The 25,198-nt window shown below is 38.7% G+C and overlaps 1 protein-coding gene across 1 annotated transcript; it reads right to left on the reverse strand.

The window, feature by feature from the left end:
- Nucleotides 1-10,293: 10,293 nt before the first annotated feature.
- On the reverse strand, nt 10,294-24,915 carry NAPG (NSF attachment protein gamma). The gene is made up of 12 exons (XM_013179455.3): nt 24,713-24,915; nt 22,996-23,063; nt 21,783-21,867; nt 21,172-21,189; nt 20,568-20,598; nt 18,979-19,088; nt 18,798-18,864; nt 18,054-18,124; nt 16,806-16,884; nt 15,981-16,060; nt 14,374-14,503; nt 10,294-13,203 (listed from the first exon to the last, which is right to left on the reverse strand). Exons 1-12 carry the CDS (start codon nt 24,901-24,903, stop codon nt 13,054-13,056), a joined length of 1,080 nt encoding a protein of 359 aa, XP_013034909.3. The 5' UTR covers nt 24,904-24,915; the 3' UTR covers nt 10,294-13,053.
- Between the last annotated feature and the right edge of the window lie 283 nt (nt 24,916-25,198).

Below are 25,198 nucleotides of genomic sequence, written 5' to 3' on the forward strand. Positions count from 1 at the left end.
TTCTGAGGTGTTTTTTTTTTTTTCATATTTCTGAATGCTAATACTTTAGATACATTTATACCTTTCCAGGACACTTCATTCAGCCCCAGTTTCACTAAATGCAGAAGACAAATACTGTTGACCTGAAGTTACCCACTCACATAAACTGGAAAACTCCAGCAATATTGCTGTCTTGCAGATTTATCCCTGCCTAGCACTACTGCTTAGAAACTGCCTAATTAACAGGCAGTTAAACCAGCAGAGTGAAACACAGCAGTTTGTGTGTAACAAACACAAGAACAGCAAGCCAAGGTAGGGCTGCTGGGCGTAGCAGGGCCACGATTGCAATAACTGACTATAAATTCTCATGATGGAAGAGGACAGCAGACAGGAAGCTTTCAAGTCAAGGCAAAGAACAGAACCAGAAGCAAAGGTTGCAAGCTAATCAGCCCAGCAATTAGTCTAAGTAGCATCAAATCCCTGTTTTAAATCCCTCCTATAGTACTATTTGGAGACCACTATTTTCCACTTTCTGGCACCGTGGGGTTTCTGCATGCTGTTATGTTGTCAATGCCTCCAGCTCTGGAAATGGCTGCATTTCAGTAATAACTCAAACACCTCCAAGTGTCATTTAAGAAGCTTGAAGACCATTTGCCTGAAATGAAATGGCCTTGACAAACAGTAGATGTTGCTTTGACCTCCAACCCATCTTTGGCCACACAACATTCCAGTCCACTTTTCTCTTTTCCGTAACACCCAGCAGCAGGATCCAGCACTTCAATACCCTGACAGAAGAAGAAAGTGGATATCTTTCCCCCAGGAGTTGGGGTCTGCGCATGGTAAACACATAGAGGAGTCTCAGTCAGGCCCTTGCCTGCCATGGAAGCCTGTCTGGGAGAGACGGGTGAAAGCCAGAAGCTTGCAATCCTTCACTGCAGGAATTTTGGCCTGTGGGTACAGTTGGCTGCCTCGAGGCAGCGCACCTTGCACACAGCTGAGGATCAGCTGCATAATGTCTATAGGCAAATACATGAAGCGGGGGAGAGAGAGACAGTTTACTCCTTCAACTTGACATGCACTTGGAGAACTGCAGATTCCAACTTATCTCCCACTTTGAACCCCAGGGACATTCAATTCCTGACCGAGATCCAGAACCAGACTTCAGGATTTGCTCCCAGCTCTGTGATCTCAACATTAATTTGGCTATAGGCATGTCCATAATTACAAAATGCAAAAATTGCATCGTTGATAAAATACAAAATTGCAGTTTTCCTTATATTAGCTATTCTCTGTCCTTTTTTGAAAGTGATTTTTTGAGATATGTGCAGTCATGGGTGTGGGCAGATCTGTACACACACTACCACAGAATTTCATCCACTCCTGACAGTGAAAAAAAGTCCCAGCCTTTGATACTTCTAACCTCAGCACAGTTGGGACGTGCAGCTTCCAGACCCTTCAGCCAACCTCTCCTTCCTGCCACCAAACCTTTGTACGAAAGAGCTCAATGAGCAGAAATAAGATCATAATCAAATATGTATCATCCTAGGCTTCTGCTGGGAAGAACTTGATCACAGCCTGGTTGAGAGTTTGCCAAAGGCCCACAGGCTGCCAGTGGTTCATCCAAGAAAGTTTGGAAGGCTTTGAGAGACATGAAGTATCGCACTGGCTCAAAGAGCTGATATGTGATGTGGCATCCCTAAAACAAAATGAAGCATAGGAGTGAATGCAATTTAGAAACTGATGGGCTGAACAAAAAAAAGTACACCCCAGTTGCCTTCGAGTAACTGAAATCTTCATCTGAGGAGTAAGCGGCTGCCAGGGATTTTCAACAATTTACTTAGACATCAGGAACATCATCATCTTTAAATACTACTTAGACATGATGTTTAGGAAAATTGGGAAGAAAGCCAATGGCACAAATAACTACACTGAAATAACTTAGAAGACTAGCAAAAAATGTAACATTCATATTTTAAGCAATTAATTCACATTTAACCCAGCCGTCTCAAAATGCTATACTTATGGCACGTGCTATGTTAGTGAACCATATCACAGTTAATTCAAAGGATTATGAATTCCTCAGTCAGAGAAAAAGAGTTCAATGAGATATGATAGCCCTTAAAAGTCTGCCTCAGAGTGGAAAGTTACTGCAGAGCAGTTTGTATATTTTAAGTTCAAACCTTCATTTAATCTACCACAGCTCCCAAGATGGACGTGGTCTAAATCTAATGATTATATATCTCATTCACCCACTATTTGTATTTTGTCAAGGACAAAAAACAAAAACAGTAACAAAATGCCAGTCTGGTTGTCACCAGAATGCAGCACATCCTGGAGGGCTGACAGAGACCAGTAGCCTTCTGTCAGCTCCAGCTCTATAACAGTGTATTCATTTTATTACTTGTTTTTCTCCAATGAGCATAAACTAAGCCAAAAAAACAAGAAAAAAATACTCAAAAGGGTGAAGTTTTACTGGAATATCCCACCAAAGCAATGGCTTAGTTTCCCCTCAAGGTAACTGAAAAAAATGGAAAACATCAGAGGCTTCAAACAATACTCCTGCTGCTGCAACAAAGGCAAAATGCATGCACCTGTAGAATGGAGAAGGGAAACAACAAGCAGACAGCATACAGAATCATCCACTATTACATTCTCCATTGGTTTGCTGTACATCTGGATAATCCACTTCATGCTGTATGAAGAAACATATCAGATCAAAGTAGGATAAATTTGACAGTAACTGAAGGGACACCATGAAGAAGTACTTTTCCCTAATGCGTTGCAGCAGAATTGTCAGTGACACTCAAAATGCCTTTAAATTTCTAACAAAAACTGCAACTTACATGATTTACCCAAGACATCAAATGTGCAATTCACATTATGGTTCCCTCCAGCAACTCTCTTATTTGTCAAACTGCACATTATGGCTCCAGTTGTTCCTTTGCTTTTCTTCATACTTACGGTCAGGAAATCATAAGAGAGAGAGTACTCTTAGCACTGGGATGGAAACCTTCTTGGTGTCTTCTTTCCGTGTCCACTCCTTTCCGGATCACACACTGCCTCCTTGTCTCTTTCTATGCTTCAGTCAGATTGAATCTATTAATTAACATTTCCCATTCTTCTATCAGAGATTATCAGATTATCAGATGATTATCAGAACATAAAGATCAGAGTTGTAGTAACTGCAATAGCTGTGTGTAAAAGCAAATAGTATTTTTGTTATAGCAATACAAGACTACATACAGTAGTCAGAATTATTCATGATGTAATCTGCTATAAGGAAAACTCAATAGGCACAGGATTTTCTCCTGATGGTTGATGAACCAGTTAAGAAACTATAATATTCTGCTTTATTGGACGTCCAAAAAGGTAATACAAAAAGCTGTGAGCAACGTATTATAATTGAGGACGTGGAAAAAGGGTGCAAAAAAGAAGGAAAAAGAATCATGCAAACAGTGTGCCTTCTTCACAAATCTAAGTTCCTTTAGTTATTTTTCATTTGTTTTTAAACTAGTCCTGAAATGCCCTGAATATATATATATATATATACACACACATATATATATATTCTGAATTCTTCTTTCCTCTCCAATTTACAACAAACTAGCTGTTTTAAGTTCAGTAGAATGATCACAGATGGTTCTCCGCACCTCTCTCATGCGGAAGTAATATACAAATTTATCCTGGAAGCAGAAATAACTTTTTGACAGGGTTGAAGTAATTAACCCCAACTTATGAAGCATCAAGTTGTATCACTACTGCACTTCGGTCTCCAGTCTTGTGAGTAAACACTACTTCAAAAATGTTAGTTTCCTGTTAGATATCCATGATCATCTAATATAAAAAAATATCATGCCATAAACAGAGGTGGAGATATGTAGATAACATGCGTATACATTTACTAGCTTGGCTGCACATCATTAATAGCAGGTTTTGTTTGGCTGCACTAAACATGAGGCATTCGCACCTGGTCCAACATCATCACAGCATCTCCAGGCAAAAATGGGTGGCAAAATCACACAAACATGGAGCCATTTGGCAGCCTATCCCTCAAAGGATCACAGGTAGTTCTATGTTAACATACCCAAACACGAACAAGTGACCAGCATGCGCAGCCACGTGCACACACTCTTTCTTGAGTTGCCTCCTGCCACTATCTCAACCACGAGAACTTTTTTGCTTCCTACTTGCTGCAGAATAACAGATAGCTGTTTTTCTGTATCTGAATTTCAGATCGCATCCTAACATGCGTGATCAGAGAGGGAAAAGAAACCCTAACGGCTATATTGGAGAATGTTAAGGTCTAAGGAGATCTAAGCCTTCTACATACAACACTTCTGTCTGAATCAACAGAAAAAAAAGGTGCTTTCTTTTCCTTTCCAGGTTTCTTTAATAGCAGGGCTTGTCACCAAACTCGTGTCTTACATCAGGAATAGTCTGAAGTATTTCAAAGTGGGGAACTCTCCGCTGGTGTTTCAAAGACAAGCAGTTCTCAGGAATTCCCACAAGACGCAAGATCTGGTAAGTTTGAAGGGATAAACATTATGACTGCTGAAGTACCAGAAGAATATCACACTTAAAGGTGAAGTTTTAACTATACCAGTATTTCTGCATGTCTGTTATCAAAGCTTGAAAATACCTTGCTTGGACTCGTTGCTACACAGCTGCCTTACCCATTTCTAACTACTCGCTCCTTACACACCAGCCTGTGCTCAGGGCTCCAGCACAGCTGAGCGGCTCCTCATTCTTCCTCCAGCTATTCAGCTTGGAAACTCATACATTTACACAAGACGGGTGCCAGAAAATTACTGGCTGGTGGTCAGTTATATAAAACATTTGGCACCAGTAAGACACACGGGGTACCATAGGTCTTTACACTTCATGAATTCTCTGCTATATTATTACTAACACAATTACTGCAGGACAGTTGTTGAGCAGTGCAGCAGAGAAAGCACTGGCTAGAAAGCTGTCAGCTGCACATACAAAATAAAATAAAATAAAATAAAAACATCCCTGTCTCCATCTATAAGGTTTTTACCTTTAATTCCTGAATTGCAGTCAGTGAGTGACAGGAAAGGGACACAAATCCCAGAATGTGTCTGTTTCCATGTGCCTCACACCACACATGGCAGCAGAACTTCTTCCCAGGGTGAACGGAGCAGCCACACCAGTCCTATCCCTTCCTCCCCACCCCTGCAAATAAATCAGAAAGTGGCATTTTTTTGAAACTTAGTCCTCTTGGCAGATTACAGCAGGATCCCTCTCTCCTGTCAGCCCATGTGCTGCTGCATTATGACCGACTTCCTTCACTTTGCCCATTTGCGTTCAGCTTGTCTCACCCCAACTTGTTGCTTGCTGTCCCGCACTTTGTATAAATTTGCAGCTGCAAGGAGAGCTTAAAATCTCCATTAACAAGTCATAACACACAGTGGCTCCTGTTTTATGTACTCTTCTCCCACCTGCTCTCCGTGACCTGATTTCTCAGAGCTGTGCTCAGAGAAAGGGAGAGAAAGGGCACATCCACCTGCGATTTGAACCTCTTGAAGGGCCCGTTTATCGTGGGATAAATCACAGGTAAAAATAAATGCATTTATCTAAGCTTCAAGGAGGCAAAAGCAGCACCAGAGCAAGGCTGTACGTGGTGCTTGTCCCGTGTACATCAGCAACAAACACAGCCATGCTATCATGAAGGATTTTTACCCCCAGCCTGAGGGCTGAGAAGCGTGGCACCAACTGTGCAGCCTCAGACGTCCAGGCAGGCGTTGCAAGTGATGAGAAGCAGCAGTGTGTGGCGGTGGTTTGTAACCAAATCAATACTCCACCCGAGAGTATTTTAATGTTAAAGCTATCCTAGACGATTTCTAGCTGCAAAAGAAAACTTTGCCTACTCTGCAGCACCATCTAGCGCTAATAAAGTAACAACGTTTTGGGTAAAATTAACCCATTCCGGGTTATGCCTACTTTAGCAATAAAGCAAAATACAAGTGCATAAATACATATCCAAAAAACGCAAGGGAAGTCATGGTAACCTATTTATACTTTGCAGATGCTAGGATCTACTTTTTTCACCCCAGTATCCAAACGTTTCTGTGAGTATCCCCAACGGGTTGCAACACCACACTGCACCCATCAGTATCCCAGCAGCGTGTGTATGAGAGCCCAGCTTTGCTCATTACTGCTATCCTCATTAGTCTCAGCAGATGAGCCACCAACAGCCATTTTTTCTTCCAATGTCTGTGCAGACTTACACCTGCTTCTCACTGCCGTCCCAAGCTGGCAGCCACACCACAGCACCACTGCAAATCAAGACCTCTGAAACAAAGACCTGGCTGCTTTTAGGGGGGTCTCTGACAGGTACTGGGTGACAGAGACAGGAAAAATGAGCCCAACGCCTGGGGATGCTGGCCTCTGAAGACCATTAGCTTACAGCTTGATATTCCTACTCAGACTCCAACATAACTAAAATAACCGCAGATCCTATGTGGTTCCCTTCTGCTCTGGGAAGTATTATCTACTTGCTCCAATTTTGTTACCGGCACTAGTTGGCTTTTTTTGAGGGGGTCAGAGCATGTTTCCTTCTTTTATTTCCTACCTTCAGGAAACTTTTCTACTCGCTATAAAATTCAATGATTAAAAAAGGTGTTTTTTTGTGGTTTTCATGGTTTTTTTGTTTTGTTTTGATTTTTTTCCCCTCTCCCCAAGAAAGGGTTAGTTCTTACTATCTTTACAGCTCCTTATTCACAGCACCCAAGGGATGATTCACATCACACTGGAGAACTTCAGTGCCAGAGATTTTTCAGCCTTCAAGTATTCCAGCAGCTTTAACTTAAATGCAGTAGAAAAGGTGATTTGTCAGTAATGATGAAGTCTCCTAAGGGTTACAGAGCCCACATCGTTAAACTGTGTGAAGATCCGTGCTTTGTTGTCATTCCATATTAGAAAGGGCTCGGGAAGACATTTTCCCATACAATTTTCAGTTTAACCCCACAGTTCTGGTAGCAACGTGCTACCTTCTTTGTTCAGTTGTACAAGAAACACGTCTTCACATTGCATCGATGCAGTACTACCCATTCTTCACAAGAACATACCACAACAGTCAGATTTGTGAAAAATATACGCCTTACCCACTCGCTACAGTGCTAATGGTCACTTACTCTTCCAGATTTCAGGGTCTGCCACTTTGCAATAACTGCTGTTGCAAAGGAATCCCATCAACAAATTCCCATTTTTCAAAAACCCCATTGTAGTTTACCTACACAGAATATTTTTTCTTTTTTTGTCACAGACACTCAAGCATCCAGCTTACATGGATTATTTATGAGTACTCCGATGTAGCTAACGTTAACTGACACACCACTGATAGGAACTGTCTCTCTTTCCCTCCACTATTTATTTCCTGCACAGAGCTAACAATAGCTCAAACACTAATGCAGACTAAGATGCACAGACTTCATTGACACTAATCTAAATACATTGCTACTATAGTAAATAGAAAAAAGAAAAAAAAAAAGACCATTCTAAAGAAGACCCAACAAGGCACTGAATTTGCCAAAGTAGTATAATGGAGCCATTAACCTCTGCTTAATTGCTCAGTCTTTTTACCAAACTTCAAGACCTCTGTGATAACCAAACACAGCTTTGTTTCTGTTGCCAAATGCAGACCAAAAGAAATGTTGTTTTCAATAAGCAGAATGCTTTAAATAAAGTCCAACTAGACACATAAATAAGATACAGATGAAGAACAGCAGCATGTGAGACTATTGGACACCACCCTTTTATTCCTTAGGAACAATTCAGGCATTCAAAGAAAAAAAAAATTTGCAAATGTGGTCTTCTAAGAGGTGAGAATCGCATTTTGACAACTGAAACTCAAACCATGTTTTAGCCGACCTATAGTGCAATGCCTCCAAGACATTTTGTTAACTGACAGCTTTGAGTATTTTCTTCTCTTGTTTAAAAGCAGTGTCAGATTTGCTTTAAAATAAGAAGGAAAAAAAAAAAAAGAAAAAGAACAGCATTTGTCATACAATTAGTTACAGAAAAAGCACCTACCTAGAAAGTTTTAAAAAGCTAGAAAAAAGTCACTTGCCAAAGTTAGCTTTGTTCTCTGTACAAACATACACTGATATATATATATATTTTTAATTACACACTTTAAAGCAACTATTAAAATTACAGTTGCAAACTAAATATATTTAAGGCATCTAAATAGCATTTATGTGCAATACCAACAAGGTCTTCATTGTCAACCTAATCGCAACTCTTTGAATTAATTTTACAGCAAGGAAGTACGTCAACAATTTACGTCCTGGTTTGAGTACCAAGTTATTTCTAATTCTGTGAAAGCCAGTAGTAGTTGCCCAGGATTTACCTTAAAAAGGTACTAACAGCAGATATAAAGGGGAAAAAAAAAAAAAGGCAAATCAAATGAAACAGATTCATTGTGGTTTTCTTTAGTGTGGAAGGACACAGAGTTCTTCAGGTACTCAAATGCATAGAAACACAGAACATCCCGAGTTGGAAGAGACCCACAAGGATCATCGAGTCCAACTCCTGGCACCACACAGGGCTACCCAAAAATTATGACCATATGACTAAGAGCACAGTCCGAACGTTTCTTAAACCCTGACAGGCTTGGTGTCGTGACTACGTCCCTGGGGAGCCTGTTCCAGTGTGCGACCACCCTCAGGTAGGCATCTCCATGTTCCTGAAAAAACAATGCTATTTGCAAAGCCCAGCTCTCATCAATGTAATGGTAAACTCCAACACACTTGATTGTGTTTTAAACTCCCCACTGGATCCAACTGAAGAATGCCAAGCTTGCATTCTTATGAACCAAAACTGCTTTGAAAATGTGACCCATATGATGTGATTAAGAAACTCTAATGAACACAGCAGTTTTAACACACATTGATAATACCTCAAACGCCCCCACTCTATTTCTGTATACATTCAGCACATACAGAAATGTATTTTTACGTATTTTAACAGAATCCGTTTCCATTCAAATACAAGTAGCACTCCATGTTTTTTTTTAAACTTCTCTCCCCTCCCCAGTCTGTGTTCCCCCCCCCCCCCCCCTCAAAAAAAAAAAAAAAAAGCTTTCTGTACCAGAATTACAAACTACACTTTGGAAGAAAAAAACTCCACTTATCTATAGAATTGCTTAAACACCCATCAGTGATACTTTAACATACAAGTAAAATGACACAGGTAAAGAATGAATCATTCCAAAACTGACTTTCCCATTTACCACACCACTTCCAGGTCTTGGTTTTAAACCAGCAAAAATCTATGACTTAAGTAGCCATTATGTCACTTGTATGTGTTCTTCCTAAACCATTCCAAAACAGTTGTATTTGCTGGAAATTAACGTTCAAGTTCTTATGGCCAGAATATCCTCCACATTTAATTGACCCTTTCATTTTGGTCCAGGCACCTCTTTCAGCCTCTAGCAGAGTCCAGAGGCACACACGAGACCTCGGTTACAGTCAGTATCAATACTTGAGCAGTTTGACTCAGGGACTTTTTTCGTGTCTGTGCTGCTCCCATCAATATTCCCAATCCTTTCTGGATTTCGGCATATTCAGGTAAATCTTGGAGCATGTTGGTGTATTCTTCCAGAAGACTTCAAGAGTTTGCTATATATTTAAGCAGCCCAAATGTGGAGACAAGCGCTTTATCTCTGAAGATTTAACGATCTCCATGTCCTCCCCCATCACTAGAAAGACAATCATTTTGCTAAACCATTATTATGCCTAGCTAAAATTAAAGACTAAGAACTTGGAGAATTATTTCCCTCTTTCTCTTTGTTAAAAGATGACAAATTCCAGTCTGACAATTGCCCAGTATAACAATGTTGTTTTCTAAATACAAGCCATTAGGAAGTGAAGTGACATCAACCAAGATGCTACATATCAGCACAGAGGCAAAACATATACATACTTTTTATTCTGACTGGACAGAATTGCCTAATAAATGTCACTTCCTTGACAATGAAAGCCAGCAGAGAGGTACCGAAAGGTCAGTTAGAAAAACAAAAAACACAGGATAAAATTAAATGGACTGTAAGGAAATGCCCAATGAACAAGCTGCAAAGACTGGACACCACTGACTTGCAATGCCCAAAACTGAGCCAGGAAGTTCCTAGACTTAGGTCCTTGATCGCATAATATACCCGCAATGCCTGGCAACAAGAATCACAGACAAATGGTCACATGAAATCTGTTTGAGATTACAAAAAAAAACATTCATTCTCAAATGGCAATGCTAAACAGGACCTGATCAACAACAGGGAAAGCTAGCACAAATATGTTAGTTTCAAGTTTTATTTTTCATGTTGGTGAAACACAGCCTCTTCTCAGAGGCAGCATCTGTAGAGCTGTTACAAACACACTTCATAATCTAATACATTACAGATTTGGGAAAGGAACAAATAAAGCACAGATTTCACACTGCACTTGGGCATACTCAGCCATAAATTACAGATAATTTAGAAATCATCTAATTTCATATACATTACACTGATCATTGCTCAGTCTTCATGCAAATTTTATTTTATTTTTCTTACAGCCACCATTAGTTTTGGAAACTTCCTTGCTGAAAATGGTGTATTTTTCACTTTAAATCACTTAAATGATATTTACAGAAGTGTGCAAATTGCTTTGAAAGATAGAAACAAACACTTATACATAACATACAGACAGCATCTTTTATAGTTAAACATTTACTAAAAGGCAGATAATATTCCTATCACACTTTCATTGCCTAAAATAGGAGAATAAGTTATATAAAATAGACCATCTTATTTTCAGACACTTCCATTTCTGCAGATTTGGTCTTTGCAGCAACATTGCAATCAAAGATTAAGATTCTGTTCCTAAGATTCAGAGAAACCCCTTTAAATTCAATGGCAGCTTAACACATTTAGTATAAGTTACTTTTGTCCCAGGTTTTCCGTACTTAGCACAAGCTAAAAAGAAAAAAAAAAAACTGAGGGAGTGGGTAAGACACAATCTTGCCTATTCTTTTCTAACACGAAAAGCATTCTGATGTATAAATTTCATCAAGTTCTTTCCTGCAGACAGACCTGCTTGCTTGTCTTCTCAGATACATGTTACTGTTTGCACACACAAAGTAGTAAACTCCTTGGTACCATTCACCAAAAGTAATTTCAGAAATGGAAGCAGCAGGGAAAAGCAGGGAAAATCACTTAGTGTTCCCAGTGCTTCTAAATGTGCTTTAAAAAAAAAGTAATAAAAACTCCCCATAAAAAAGTGCATGGTGACCTTCATGAACAAATCCAGAAGGCAGAAGGTGGAACGCTTCACTTCAGTTTCCTCAGTGGTGAAGAAAGAAGAGTTATAGGAAAGTCTTCAAAAAAACATCTTTCGTGTATATTAGTAATCATTCTGAGAGAAAAGCAACTCACTTCCTAAAATTTCATTTAGGCTATTTTTTAGAAGTACAAAAACTTTTATATACATCCTTAATAACAGAGGGAAATCATCTATCAGACACTACAGAACAACAGGTTTAAACAGCTTTAAAAAGCTCTCAAACAGCTTTGAAATCCAAGCTAGTACCAAACATAATACCAAGAAAAAGCTTTTTCTGAACATCCATTAAATTGAATAACGTGACTTTTACAGCAGTTCTGCCTACAATCATGGTGTAGCTTGTGCACCCATTGCTATGCTACTCAATGCTATCCAACCCAAGCAAAGTGAATATTAGCCCTCAAAGTCTACCTTCATCACAGTTACATCTGACACACTTAGTATTTTTGAAGCCATCCAGTTCCTTCATGTGGCAGAAACTGTACTGACACTTAACACTATGCTTTTGGTCTACTGTTTATTGAACTTTGGACATCACCTTAGTGCAGACCTTGATTAGGTTCTCCTGAAAAAACGGACCACAGATCCGTCTTCTGGGGTTGTCAACTTTTAAGCATACAATGGTCAAATTAATTTAGACACTAAAGAAGCTTGTGAAAGACATGACAAGTTGTAATCAAATAGAAGTGGAGAAGATGCTTTAAAATTTGGTTATTTTGGGTTTGAGCTAGTTTGAAAAATGCCACTTGTAAAAGGTAGCTGTTCTATGCTTTGAAAATATGAAAGAATGAAACGTCTTTGCAAACTAGAGTATTGATTAGGAAGTGAACATCTGAAACACTCCTAAGCTCAATCATACCACTGAAACATTCCACCTAAATTTTGCTAAATACTGTCTCCTGAGCTTTATATTTAACACACATTAAAATTTACCTTCATTTTTGTTTTTCATTATGTTCAGAAACAGTGCTAGAAAGGTTGTCCACTCCTTCCATTCCCCAAGGTGTGCGTTACAAACACTATGCACTCACTTATTTCGAAAGACTTCAGGTCAATATAAGATGAAAGATGTGCATATCTGCGCCCATAACCTTGCAAAACTCCTCCACAGTAGCTGTCTTAGTGTTTTCTACAACCACATGGATACTCCTTGCAAAGAATAAGATACTAAAGTAATATTCCACAGTGAGGTAAAAACGTTAAAATAAACTGAATGTTCCCCCTAGTGATTATACTAGTGGAAAATCCCTCTGTGCCACGGTCTTCCTTAAATAACGTTAAACAGGAGATGAACATCCAGATGATGTTCATTCAACAACCTTACATTTAACTCAGAAAACAATCACAAACATATTATTGGGGACAAAAAAGTGTCAGGTATTGAAATCCAGCATTTGGAATTTTGTGCCACTCTCCCTAACCCCAGTGCTTCTCTTCAGAGTTTTGGTTTCTTTTTAAACTGTGCTTTTAGTAAAAACTTCTCTCGAATTTTTTCCCATAAACGGCAGGCAGTACCCTGAAGAAGCTCCTACCAGGTAAAAAATGAAATCCAAAGGTGTTTCAAGATGAAAGGTACAATCATGCTCTTTCGCCTTTTTTTTTGTACCCAAAAGCTGCCAAGCTAATATTAGCATTCCCATATCACAATTGCAATGAAGCTCTGGTAAATCTGGTACCTTTGGATATGCTCAACATCACAAACAAGTTAGATATTTAAGACAACATATATCTGCAGCTAGCAAAGTCCACCAGAATATTCATCCTCTTCCTCATCGGCATGAGAGCCCACCGTGGCTGGTCCTCTTGTTTTGTCTTGTGCAGTGTTTGGAGATTTCTTCTTGATCCCACCTCCTGGGACCACCAAGGTAAGACCAAGCTTGGCATACTGATAAGAAAAAGATAAGTTTACTTTCTTTACTACCACAAAATAGTCTTGTTGAATTACACCGCACAGAACTGATTGAAGTTCACAATTAACGAAGAAGTCACATTCGGTACAGAAAACAGACTGATGCTGCTTTCAGACTACGCTTTATACAACTTAGAATAAGTGTAATGTTGGTTCATTTTTCCATCTCCAATGCATTGAGAAATGAGAAACAAGATCTGTATCAATACTGTGTATTATACAATAATTTTGCCAAATGATTACATAATTATCATAGAATGGTTTGGGTTGGAAGGGACCTTAAGATCATCTAGTTCCAACCTCCCTGCCATAGGCCATGGGCAGGGACACCTTCCGCTACACAAGGTTGCTCAAAGCCCCATCCTAGCTGGCCTTGGATTCTACAGCTTCAGCTGTTCAAGCTTTTCAGGAGGAAAAAAAAAAAAAAACACCACAAACATTTTCAGTGTGCACCTCTGCACACATTATCTAGTTATAGCTCATTTAAGTCTCGCAAGCATTTTTCAGTATAATCAGTACCTTGGTTTCTACTATTCAGCATGGTAATAGAGTAATTTTAGTCGATACTGTTACAAAGTTCGGCATGTTATGGCTTTCCTATCCTTATACCTTCTGCCTACAAATTATAATTTCAAAGAAAAAAACACAATATGGACTACTTTCTTAAAATGAAAAAAAAATATATCTTTCACAAATTAGCGATTTGCTAGAGAATAAGTGCCGAAAAAAAGCATCCAACATCCTCTAGACATCACACTCATTCTGTAATGTTTATGCAGGCAGCAACATGGTATTTCTGAGATAAACCACTAGCAACAAAGTGTACTGGCCCCATAACTAATGAAGCAAAAGGGAACTGTATTTTGGACAACTCTTTAAACAGACTCAGCATATTGATAACAAATTGCTCTTTCATCTAAGCCTTCCCACCATCAGCACAGAACAACAGTGTGGGACTTTACAGGGGCAGGCAGCAAAGTCAAAAAAAGAAAAAAAATTTTGCAGGCACAAGGCAGGATGAAAGAGCAAGTCGCAATAAATGTATGGACCCTACTTTCCTTATTTTCCTCTATTAGAGGAAAATCTCCCTCAAACTGAACAAACAAAAATGATTATTAAAAAAAATCATAAGAACTACCCACTTACATCATTGTCCATATATTTGAAGAGTGGCAAGTTACAGACTTCTGAAACTTGATCCTGATCTTGCTGGTCATACCCTTCTAAAAGCTGCTCTAGTGCTGCACAGTCTTCACTTCCATTAAATCCTGGTATACTGCAGGAAATTAAGAGTTCATTTAGGACATTTCAGCAATCTACTTGATGCTCAGCTATCCTATCTTTAAATGCTGCTAATTAATAAGCAGAAGAGCAGGCAGCTGATGAGAATCTGATGGACTACTTACTCCATCAAACTGTCTAACGCTGATATCTCCAGGTACATGGATCATATCCATAAACTTCAACTTTCAGCAGTGTTAGTTTGCTGAGAATTAGACCGCAATCACAGCCAAGTCAAAAATAGATTAGAATTTTTTGATTTTTCCTGACTAGTCAATAAACCCTTCTTCCATTTTAAATACAGAAAAAAAATTGTAATGAGTTTCTACATAACATACAAATTGAAGACATAGAAAATATGACCAAGATGTTTAAAGATGGATCTTAACAGCTTATTTCTAAACATAGAGTAACTATTCAACTTACATATATGTTCACGTCATTTCACTTAAAACATACAGTTAAGTAAAAACACATCGTTTCAGTATTTTGTTACTGAAGTCCAGATAAAAGCTGACATGGAGAGCTGCAAGAAAGCCTCCGAGGTCTACGGTAAAATACTAATCCAGATTTTGACATCAAAATTTTCTCCTGGGCATATAAAGAATACTTGCTCCATTTCATTGTGGAACTGGACTAGTTCCTGCTCTCTAATTTGTCTTTCAGTTCAATCAACTATTAAAAAACTGTGAAAAGGAGAAATCTTGCTTTTCTTCTTCTAATAATATATGACAAGAGCAAGATATTCTGTATCAGGACAACCAGAAACATAGTAACTCACATGCTACAAAACTTTCTTCAACAAAAACCTTTAGATGAATCTTTCCCTCAATCTAATCACCATACCAGACAGTTTTATTGATTGTACATGGATGCTGCTACTGAGCATTTTGAGACTGCATTCAACATTTCCATCCTCAAACTAACAAAATGAAAAGTTACAATTTCAACTTTTTTAAGTGCCTCAACACATGACATGGCAAAAAGATTCTGAAAAAAAAAAAATCAGTTAGGGACATCCAGAAATCCCCACTTTTAATCTTGAACATTTATTTACAAATAGGCAACCATCTCTGTTTTGTTTGAAAACGAGACATGCCAAAGGCTATCAGTAAGGCAAGAATTCCAGTCGTAACAGTATTCTGCTCAGCTTTTAACAAGGAAAAATTAAAAAAAAAACATCTAATTTTAATCTCATTTCACCTGTTGTACATAAGTATTTATTTATGACTAACTTTTTATTGTATATTCACCAACAAGTATCACAATGGTAACTACTGCTGAATCTGTTAAGAGCAAAAACATATTCCTGATAGGTGGCTATCTAACAGAGAATGCTGTTGTACTGTAAGTCAATAGACTTGCAGGTTTAAAACTTATTGACAGACAGCGTTTCCCTTGCTCTTTCATAAGAATAAATCACCATTAATGAAACATTCAGCTTAAGATTACAAAATATGAAGCAGACTTACCTATAGCTTTCCCTCACACATCTTTCTGCAGCAACATAATCATTTCTGTGAAGATGAACTAAGACTTGAGCAATAGTTTTCTAAACAAAAAAAAAAAGAAACTGATTATTCTTTAGAAAAAAGCAGTAAAATATGAGAAGGATAATGGACTGCTAATATTTAGTGTGAAAAGACTGTTAAGAGTCTTCAATGATTCTAATATACTGGAACAAAAACGTCATGAAGTAGTAAGCCAGATCATCAGCTGGTATGAAATCGGTTATCTCCTCTAATGTTATAATGAACTGTTGCACAGAACTGGATAATGTTTTTCTTTTTGTGGTTTGTCATACAGGTCATGCCAACTACAAACCCAAAACAAACTATCACAAATTCTTATTTAGAACCAAAACTAAATATTTCTACTAAGAATACTGAAGGAATAACATCAAGCTAAACACAGACCAGAAGACAATCCTATTAAAAATACAGTAAGAATATGTCCATGATTCTCTTTCTCTCCCTTCCTGTTTCAAAATCAATTAATTCAGCTTCTAAAACAGAAAATTGGGCTTGTCCATATCAATTTGAAGGCCTGTTCATAAATCACTATAGTTCAGTGTTTTTGATAGCTCCCACAGATAATAGCATCTTATCTTCAACATTACAGTAGTGAAAAATACAGAGGCTGGGGAAGCATGAACGACCACACATTCTAATTATTTAACAAGAAAGATATATCTGTCAAGAGGTACATATTGTCAGACAGAACTCAGCAATTAGCTTACATTAGTTCCCCAGAAAAACTTGAAATACACTACCAGAAATTGTAACTTAGACTTTTACCTTATAGCATGTTGGATAATTTTCAATTTCCTTATAAATACTTTTTTCCTTTTGAAGAGACAATGCAGCCTCATCTAATCTAAAACAAACAAACAAACAAACCCACCATTCAGTTATGAGTATCAATACCAGCAAACAAGCATAATAAACCCAAGGCTCATTTTGAGCTGTTTAACTAATGCACACGCAAAGCTTTCCTCAATAAAAAGCAACAAAACTAAAATCAGCAGTAGATCTTATTAAGAGTATGTAAACATATATATATATATATAAAAATATATACAGTCAACAATACCTTTCATATACATGCAGGCCAAGAACACCCCTGGTATTCAGACAAAACCTCACTTTTCACAACATCATACAAGATGAATGCCTCATAATTTCCTCTAACAGATTTCTATATGTCATGAAGTTACTGTAAGCAATCAGTCTATCTGATGTCAACAAACAATGAAAAAAACATAGTAGCTGGTTTCCAGTTTGAATACTCCATTTAACTACTATATTAAGCTTCTACAAATGAATGATAGTACATTAACTATAAAGGAGAAGAGCAACTATGTTTCAGATGTTCTGCAGCTACGTTTACTTGCTCTTTCACAGAAAGATTTTGACACTGCTTTATAAATTTATTTTTCTGACCACAATTAAACAACAAAATAAAGCTTCTTGAAAGTAGCCAGAAACACAGATGCAGACAAAGAAACTGTATGTTTCAGTGAAGCAAGTCTAAGCTGAACTGCAGGTCAAGTCTGGTGCCAGTAATAAGCACTTAAAATAAGTTGCAATTGAGAAACCAAGACACACTTCTCAGAAGTCCACAGTCAGACCACTGCCAACAGATTTCTTTCCTCAGTTTGATAACTTAATTTCCCTGTTTTGTATTAGATAGTGGTAAAAGATTTCCAAATACTTTCTACAAATTAGTGCTGGAAGAAAAAATTTCCAGCAGTTTAGCAACTAGTGAAAACTGACGTAGGTCCTTTATAGCTGCTCAATAAACACAAAGAAAACAAAGCCTTACAGCTCACATTCTCCTATCCCAGAACACATGACTCCTGGATGAACATGGTAGTCTTACATCCCACAGAAACTGCGTTTAAGTTTGAAGTGCATCTCAAAGAAGAAGCATAAGTAATGGTATATATAAACCCAGCAACAACAACAATAAAAACCAAGCCAAAACAAATAAATTCATGTTAAAGATTCAACTACATTTAAGAAGAAATAGTTATAAAGCTATACCTGCGTCCTCGGACTAGAAGTCTTGAAGCCTTCCCTAACATTTCTAATGCTTGCCGTAAACGTTCTTCATTCTAGAAAAGACCAAAGAAAACTCATATGTTCATATTCCATTTGTGTAGGATTAAGACTAACAGACCTTAAACTAAGTATGTTGTCTGTAACCAAAAACAATTATTCTGCTATAACAGCAGTTCGCAAACTCAAGTGGAACACAAAGAGTACTGGTGTAACCAAGTCCCACAGCCAGCTCCTGTGTGTATCTAGAGAGCAAAGCAACATCAACACAGAGTTGCAGACATACATACGACAATCACCTATAGAGAAATATGCCAAAGACAGTAATGAAAAGGCTTATGGGATGGGTGGAGCTTTAAGCAAATTCTTCATTCTGTGCCTTCAAGGATTTCAAACTGCTTTAGATTCCAGGACTCAACAGAAGCTATATTCCCTATGCTCTGGACTGACCAACAAGAGGCAGAAAATGAAAGGGCTCAGATTTCGTCAAGTCCCAACCTGAGAAAAGAACTGACCCCTCACTTTTATAATCTCCTTCTCTACAGCACAAAAACCCTTCGGCTTCATTACTCAGCCACTGATGTGAAAGGAGGGAAAAATAATTTAGAGGCCACCCTTCGGCATTTTCTTAGCTTTACAGATGATCCTAAACAGCAATTCATCCAAGTCAGTTTACTTTCTGGGACTGGAAAGTTCTTTGCTGGTGAAAATAAAGAAAGTAAAGCTTACTTCAAACACTGATGCTGCTTGCTGATAGAGTTGTACAGCCTTCTCTGGGCTCACATTTTCTATTAACCTGTGACAAACATAAGTAATTTCTCTTCAGATGAAAGCATCAAAAAGACAGGGAGGCAACCAAAGAGATACCCGTGCCCCACAGGTATTCTATCTACCAAGACCGCAAGCTTACTTTCCAGCCCGTTCCAGTGCAATAGCTGCTGTATCTGGTGTCCCATTCTCCAGGTACATCATACTGGCTTTCTCAATTAGCTGAACAGCTTCAGGGAGTCTCTGCATCTCCTGCAAAGAAACAGTCAGAGGGAGACTGCCGTTAAGAGCTGTGCTTATGAAGCAAATGAAACAATGCAAAACAAACTGTAACACAATATATATTTAGAGGTTTCACTTTATAAAAAAAAAAAAAAAGTACCGGAACACACAGGAATACAGAAATGCACCTTCTGCACTGCCACGTAAGTTTGAAGAACAAGTTTAGCAGAATTCAATAAATTCACTGAATAACCACAGAGAGGGGGATATAGCAGGCAGGCTTCTCAGCCATATAGAGTCAGACCAACAAGTTCACTCCCTCTACAGATTTCAATCCAAATTAAATTTTCTCACTCTCCATCTTTGAATTTAATCTTTCCCTCTTTAAAATCTGATTCAACAAGCAGCTAGAGAGCATCTAAGCTGCAGTCCACACAAATACTGACCTTTCCATCAGATCGGATTTGAGCATCAGACTACGATTCTAATTTGTTTTTACATTCTTGAAGGTTGAATACAAACTCTAAATTCACTTCTAAGCACCAAACTTAATATGCACTGATTTAGTGATGCCCAAATGATATCACCCAGTAATCTACAAAACTACTGACTCACTAATACACACTCATACAAAAGGTCACAAGCAGGATTCTCATAAGCAATCAGATTACAGCAGTGAATACTCATGATTACAAGGCTTACTATAACCTGTTGCATGAAGTTTGGAGGTGTCACCCAAAACTCACTGAAAGACCATATGCATGCAGTATGGCTGAGATAATGGATAACTAAACTAATATATTTAGAAAACATGCATTTAAGGATTACACGACATATATATTACCCATATCAAGTAAGTAGAAACCTTTTTCTTTCACAAATAAAATATTTCAAGCAAAAACACTATTCCACTGCCCCAAAATACAAGTACTAATGGAACAAATAGGCAAAACAAGACTGCCTTCTCATTCTACAGCTTCCAAATTCTACCAGACACTTCCATTTTACTTTCAAAAATAAAGAGATCCACATGATCTGGTCCCCGTGAGATAACCTGATTCTACCACCCCTCTTTTCAGGATTGTCCTTTTACCGATATCATTGATAAAATTAGTATTTGGTCAACTGTAAAGAAGCTGTAACAGCGCTAGAATATGAGCTTTTATTTCTCTTACTTCAATCTACTGCTCATCTAAGAAGCAATTAGTTGCTTCCCCATTTAAGGCAAGAATTTCTGGTAGTTTAGAGCAGAAGCACCAGTCTTCATTCACTCTTTGACGTGAGGCCCTCGCCTTTCTTTCTACAAAAGGAAACCAAAAAACTGTTTCCAAGTAAAAATGCAGGTTCCCTAAACTACTTGAGGGTATTGGTGGGGACTGTAAGTCAACAGAAGAACAGCACTGTAACATGCAATTTGCTTGCATATATCTTTAAAATGGCTGGGTGAGATAAAACTGTCTACTCACTATAAAAGAGAACTTTTTAATAAGAACTAGTAAACGAAAGTACCTTTAGCATCATGCCAGCTTGTTCATAAGCTCTGCAGAGAAAAATTTACAATTTGGTTAGATATGGTGTATTCCAGCAAGCTGTAAGTATGCAGCAAACGTCAACCTGCATCAGCTACCACTTCACTGTTAATGTTTAATAATTTGAAGATGTTTCAAGTATTTTAAGTTATGTAATGAGACAATACATGTGCAAGATTATCTTCCACAAATAAAGTATTTCAACCACACCTCCTGATCTCCCCAATAAAAATCTATTCTCATGATCTGTCCCACAAGTAATATTTGAATTGTCATTACCTGCTTGCTTTGAAGCATTCTTTAATTAAATTTCATTGTAAGCTCAACAGTGCAGAATTTCTAGCTTATAAAAAATTTAATGTAAGAAAAAGTACTTGATATCAAAAGCTACTGTGGATTGTGAAAATCCTTATTTCTTCAGATAGCCATTGCAGGCTTTCAGACCTTCCTAGCCTGTGCTTTCATTAAACTGATTTTGAAATGGTGAAATAACTTGAACCATGCTATTTACTACAGTGAAATCAAAATGCTTGTACCGTAAATCAGAAAACTTGTTTCAGATTAGTTGGTGCACCTGTACTTACTTGGCAGCATGGAAAAGTCTGGAAGTAACATTGTCAAAGTCAAGGACAAAATCCATAAAATTATAATGAAGAAAAATTGTGTACGAAATCTTATACAACTGCTAGTTTCAAAGCAAGGTCTCCCATAAACACAAATAAAACCTGTTAAGTTTGTAGGCAAGGTATCAAAAATAAATGCATCTAAGGGCAACATAAATGCAACATACTAAAGTATAATTACACATGTAAAGTTATAAAAATCTTATTTATTTAAAAACATGTTCCTGGTTACTAAATACTACCATGAGCATTGTAATAATGTCAGTTCAATTTAATTCCTACTATCTGTTTGTAGGAATTTAAAAATACTTATATATTAATTTCTGAAGTAGTACCTAGGCATCTCAGGCACTGGTCGGCACCTTATCATGCCAGATAGTAATTGAAACAAAATAGATTTTCTAAACAAAAGAGTTTTTTAGTTTTCCCACTTACAGTCTTCCAGAAGAGAACCTTCTTAAATTGACAAAATGAACAAATATATTAAAAACATTTTCTACCAACACCCGTTACCCCATTCTAAGTAGCAAACAGTCAGCTTCTTGGAAAAAAGAAAAACAATGAAAGGATACGCTTTATTGTTTTCATGTGCTTCAGCTTCTCGCAAACAGGCTTCCCTTGCCTGGTCAAACTGCTTGGCATTCTTAAAAGCAACAGCTGCAAGAAATTAAATAAAGTTCTCATTTACAGTTTGCCTTTTACCTTTTTATTTAATCACTTCTGCTCAAGTATTTAACCACCTAAAGATATAAACACTCTTTAGATAAATTGGGGGGCTTGTTAAATTGTAAAAAAATAATAAAAAAAATCCCATGACAGTCCTCCTTACTTCATTAGTCACTTAGTTATCATTGAAAACATTTATTGTCAACAACACTTGCATAACATCACTGTACCCTGTGTTATACATCATCCGGTCAGACAGATTTAGCAACTCGCTCACTCTGCATTTTAATTGTAAAACCATAGAAATGCATATATATATATATAGGTTTAATCAGTACAGATTATACAAAGTCAGTAGGGCAGTGATAGAAGCGTATCATCAACAAAACAAACCAGTAACAACTTCCTCAACACAACCACTTCAGGGCACAATCATGTATTTGTATCTCCATTAGATAGATAGGATATTGAAGCAGGACTTCAAGTAAATTTCAGTTTGTAAGAGCTTTAATTGCTCTTCCTTTTTTTTTTTTTAAATTTTAATTCAGGCTTAAATGAGTAAGTAGAAATGCCTACTTTCAGAAAGAGAAAAAAAATGGTTTAAGAAAAAAAATCAGCTAGTAAGAATTTTACGTTTGGTTTGACATTTGCTGCAGAAAAGAAGGAGGAAAGAGATCTTACTGTATCTAAAAAAAACCGTCAATGTCACTACCTTACTGAGACAGTCTTAGTCAAGACATACTTCAAAAGATGATGAAAAAGCAAAGATTTAAGAACAGCTGGAATATTTGTTGTTGGGGAAGGTCAAGAAGGATGGGGGTGGACAAGTGGAAGGAGGAAAGCTTTATTTTTGTGATACATAATAATATCCAAGGTAGAAGCTGTAAGCTTGAGAAGAAAAAAAGTATTTTGCAATTGGTCTAGACCTCCAAGTACAATTTGAAATTTATTTTACAGTGCTACTAGGAATATTTATTTTTCCTTCTTCTTACTTTAGTCTTCAAAACAGTTTTACTTATACAGTAATGTACTGAAAATATGTAAAATATTATCAGGGTTTAAGCTTAAAAAGTATTTTGAAACTAGAAAGTATGTGTCCATATTTACAGTCACACATACCTGCCTTCCCATATTCGGTAGCTGCACTGTCATAATCTGGTTTCCACTTTAAGAATCCAGTTTTCAGACTAAAATACAAGAAGAAAGACTTATTAACAATTACTAATATTTTTATATTTTACCATTGCAGCATTTAATATATATTTAGAACTTCAGACAACCTCTGAAAAGGAGTGACTACCCTTGTGCCAATACCACTGTGGCATCACAACTGCAAAAACAAACGCCAACATTGTTTGGCATTGCATAAAGCATTGCAATGGTCTCCTGAGTTACATGCCCTGCCCTAACATGCTTCTAAATTGATCCCCAAAGAGTCATCTCAAGCCCAGCTCCTCAGCAGTAGAAAGTCAACAAAAGTCAACCAGAGAGCTGTCAGACTCGCCATTCCATACACAAATGAAATTATTTACCTCCCACCACAAACACAAAGCCTCACGGGTTTGTCATTAATACGTCTGCAACAGCTCATGACACTTAATTGGTGCTGCACATATACACATGTGAGGAAAAACTGTACACAGCAAAGTGAGGCGAGTCATCAGGCAATGCTGACCTCAATATTATGATTTCCTTATTAACAAAAAAAAAAAAAAAACAAACTTTAAAGTTCATTTTAGTATCTGTTGTAGACTGACACTTCAGATGCAATACATGCTCAACATGGAAAAAACATTGTATATAGACCATGTATTGGTTTTGTAATCTTACTTGGATTACCGCAGCACACAAATCCAAAGCAAGCTTTCATTTTGTATTATTTTTATCACAAAAAATCTCAATTTCATTTAGCTAACATACACGAGCCTTTAATCTGCACACAGTTCATGAATTCAGTGTGTTCTATGTCCGATGCTTTCCAAGATATGCTTAAAATGAACTCCACTGAAAGGCATTTTTCATCAGGTATTATGAAAAGAATACCTGGTACACATTTGTTATTGCAAAGTGCTCTCCCTGCTATCACACTACTTTCGATCCTTGATTTGGGGACTGTGAGGCAGTCTCTCCACTATCACACGACTTTCGATCCTCAATTTCGGGATTGCCTGTCATTATTTATTTATTACTAATGTCATAGTATCTTTGGAACAGTCAGCTCTACTACATCTGTACAGCAGCCTGTGAGATTGAGCAAAACGGCTATATTCAGTGTTAAAACACAAATAAAAGACTGCCACACGTAGGGTGTTAAGTCCTTTAAGCTACGTGTCAGCACAGGTCTTTGAGGCCATCTAAAAGGAAACAGGCAGGAAACAACCAAGCCAAGGAAGGCAGGCGGGGTGAAACAGTTTTATTCGCCACAACCAGCCCCTGGGGGGGGAAGAAGGGTGCCCGGCCGCCATGTCAACCCACCCTCCCCCCCCCCCAGGTGACGTCGCTCCGCGAGACCACCGCCTCCCAGCCGCTGCGCCAGGGGCATCATGGGAGACGTAGTTCTCCCCCTGGGCCTCCGCTCCGAGCACAGTGTCCGGCAGAACTACAACTCCCAAGACACCTCCTGGGCGCCTCGGCCGAGGCCCGGGGCTGAAGAAGAGGAGCCGAGCCGCCCAGCGGGCAGCAGCCCCGAGGCAGGGGGGCGAGCAACGCGCTCCGCGGCGCCCGGCTCGGGCAGGAGGCGGCGCGGTGCCCCCGCGAGCCAGAAGAGCCGGGTCGAGCCGAGCCGAGCCGAGCCGTCAGGCGTCTCGGCACCCCGCCGCCCCCGCCGCCCGCTCACTATTTCTCCGCTTTGGCGATGTGCTCCAGGGCCTCGTTTATCTTCTGCGCCGCCATCTCGCGGCCGGCCTGCCTGCCTGCCCCCGCGCTGCCGCTACGGGCCGCCGCAGGGATCCCGGCGCCGCCACGGGAGGGGAGGGGACGGGAGAGGATGGGAGGGAACGGACCCTCCTCCGCCGCCACACCGCGCATGCGCCGCCGCCGCCGGGGCGGGGTGTGCGGCCGTTAGGGCCGTTGGGGCGGTTAATGGCGCCGGAGGGCGGCGCTGTGGGGCTCGGGGCAGTTGCTGTGCGCTTCGTGCCAGCAGCAGGGAGCTGGGGGGGCGCGTTGCCTGCTGGACATCCCAGCCCCAACCTGGCCAAGGCCATTGGAAGCTTTTCAGAAAATAAAAATGAGGCAGGTGTGTGTTTCCTACAGTGTCCAAATGGAGGATGGTTTCTGGTAGAGGTGTGCAACTCATAGGCAAAAGGCTGAAAAGGACCACACT

The sequence above is a fragment of the Anser cygnoides genome, chromosome 2, assembly GCF_040182565.1.
Source record: "Anser cygnoides isolate HZ-2024a breed goose chromosome 2, Taihu_goose_T2T_genome, whole genome shotgun sequence".
Lineage (NCBI taxonomy): Eukaryota > Metazoa > Chordata > Aves > Anseriformes > Anatidae > Anser > Anser cygnoides.

What these genes read in the sequence shown, in the direction of transcription:
- NAPG (XM_013179455.3), bottom strand. Translation starts at nt 24,903, where the DNA reads ATGCGCGGTGTGGCGGCGGAGGAGGGTCCGTTCCCTCCCATCCTCTCC. An exon ending in ATTATCCAACATGCTATAAG is followed by an intron (nt 16,061 to 16,805) that starts GTAAAAGTCTAA and finishes TTTTTTGTTTAG; the next exon opens with AAAACTATTGCTCAAGTCTT. An exon ending in TGTGTGAGGGAAAGCTATAG is followed by an intron (nt 14,504 to 15,980) that starts GTAAGTCTGCTT and finishes AATTTCCTGCAG; the next exon opens with TATACCAGGATTTAATGGAA.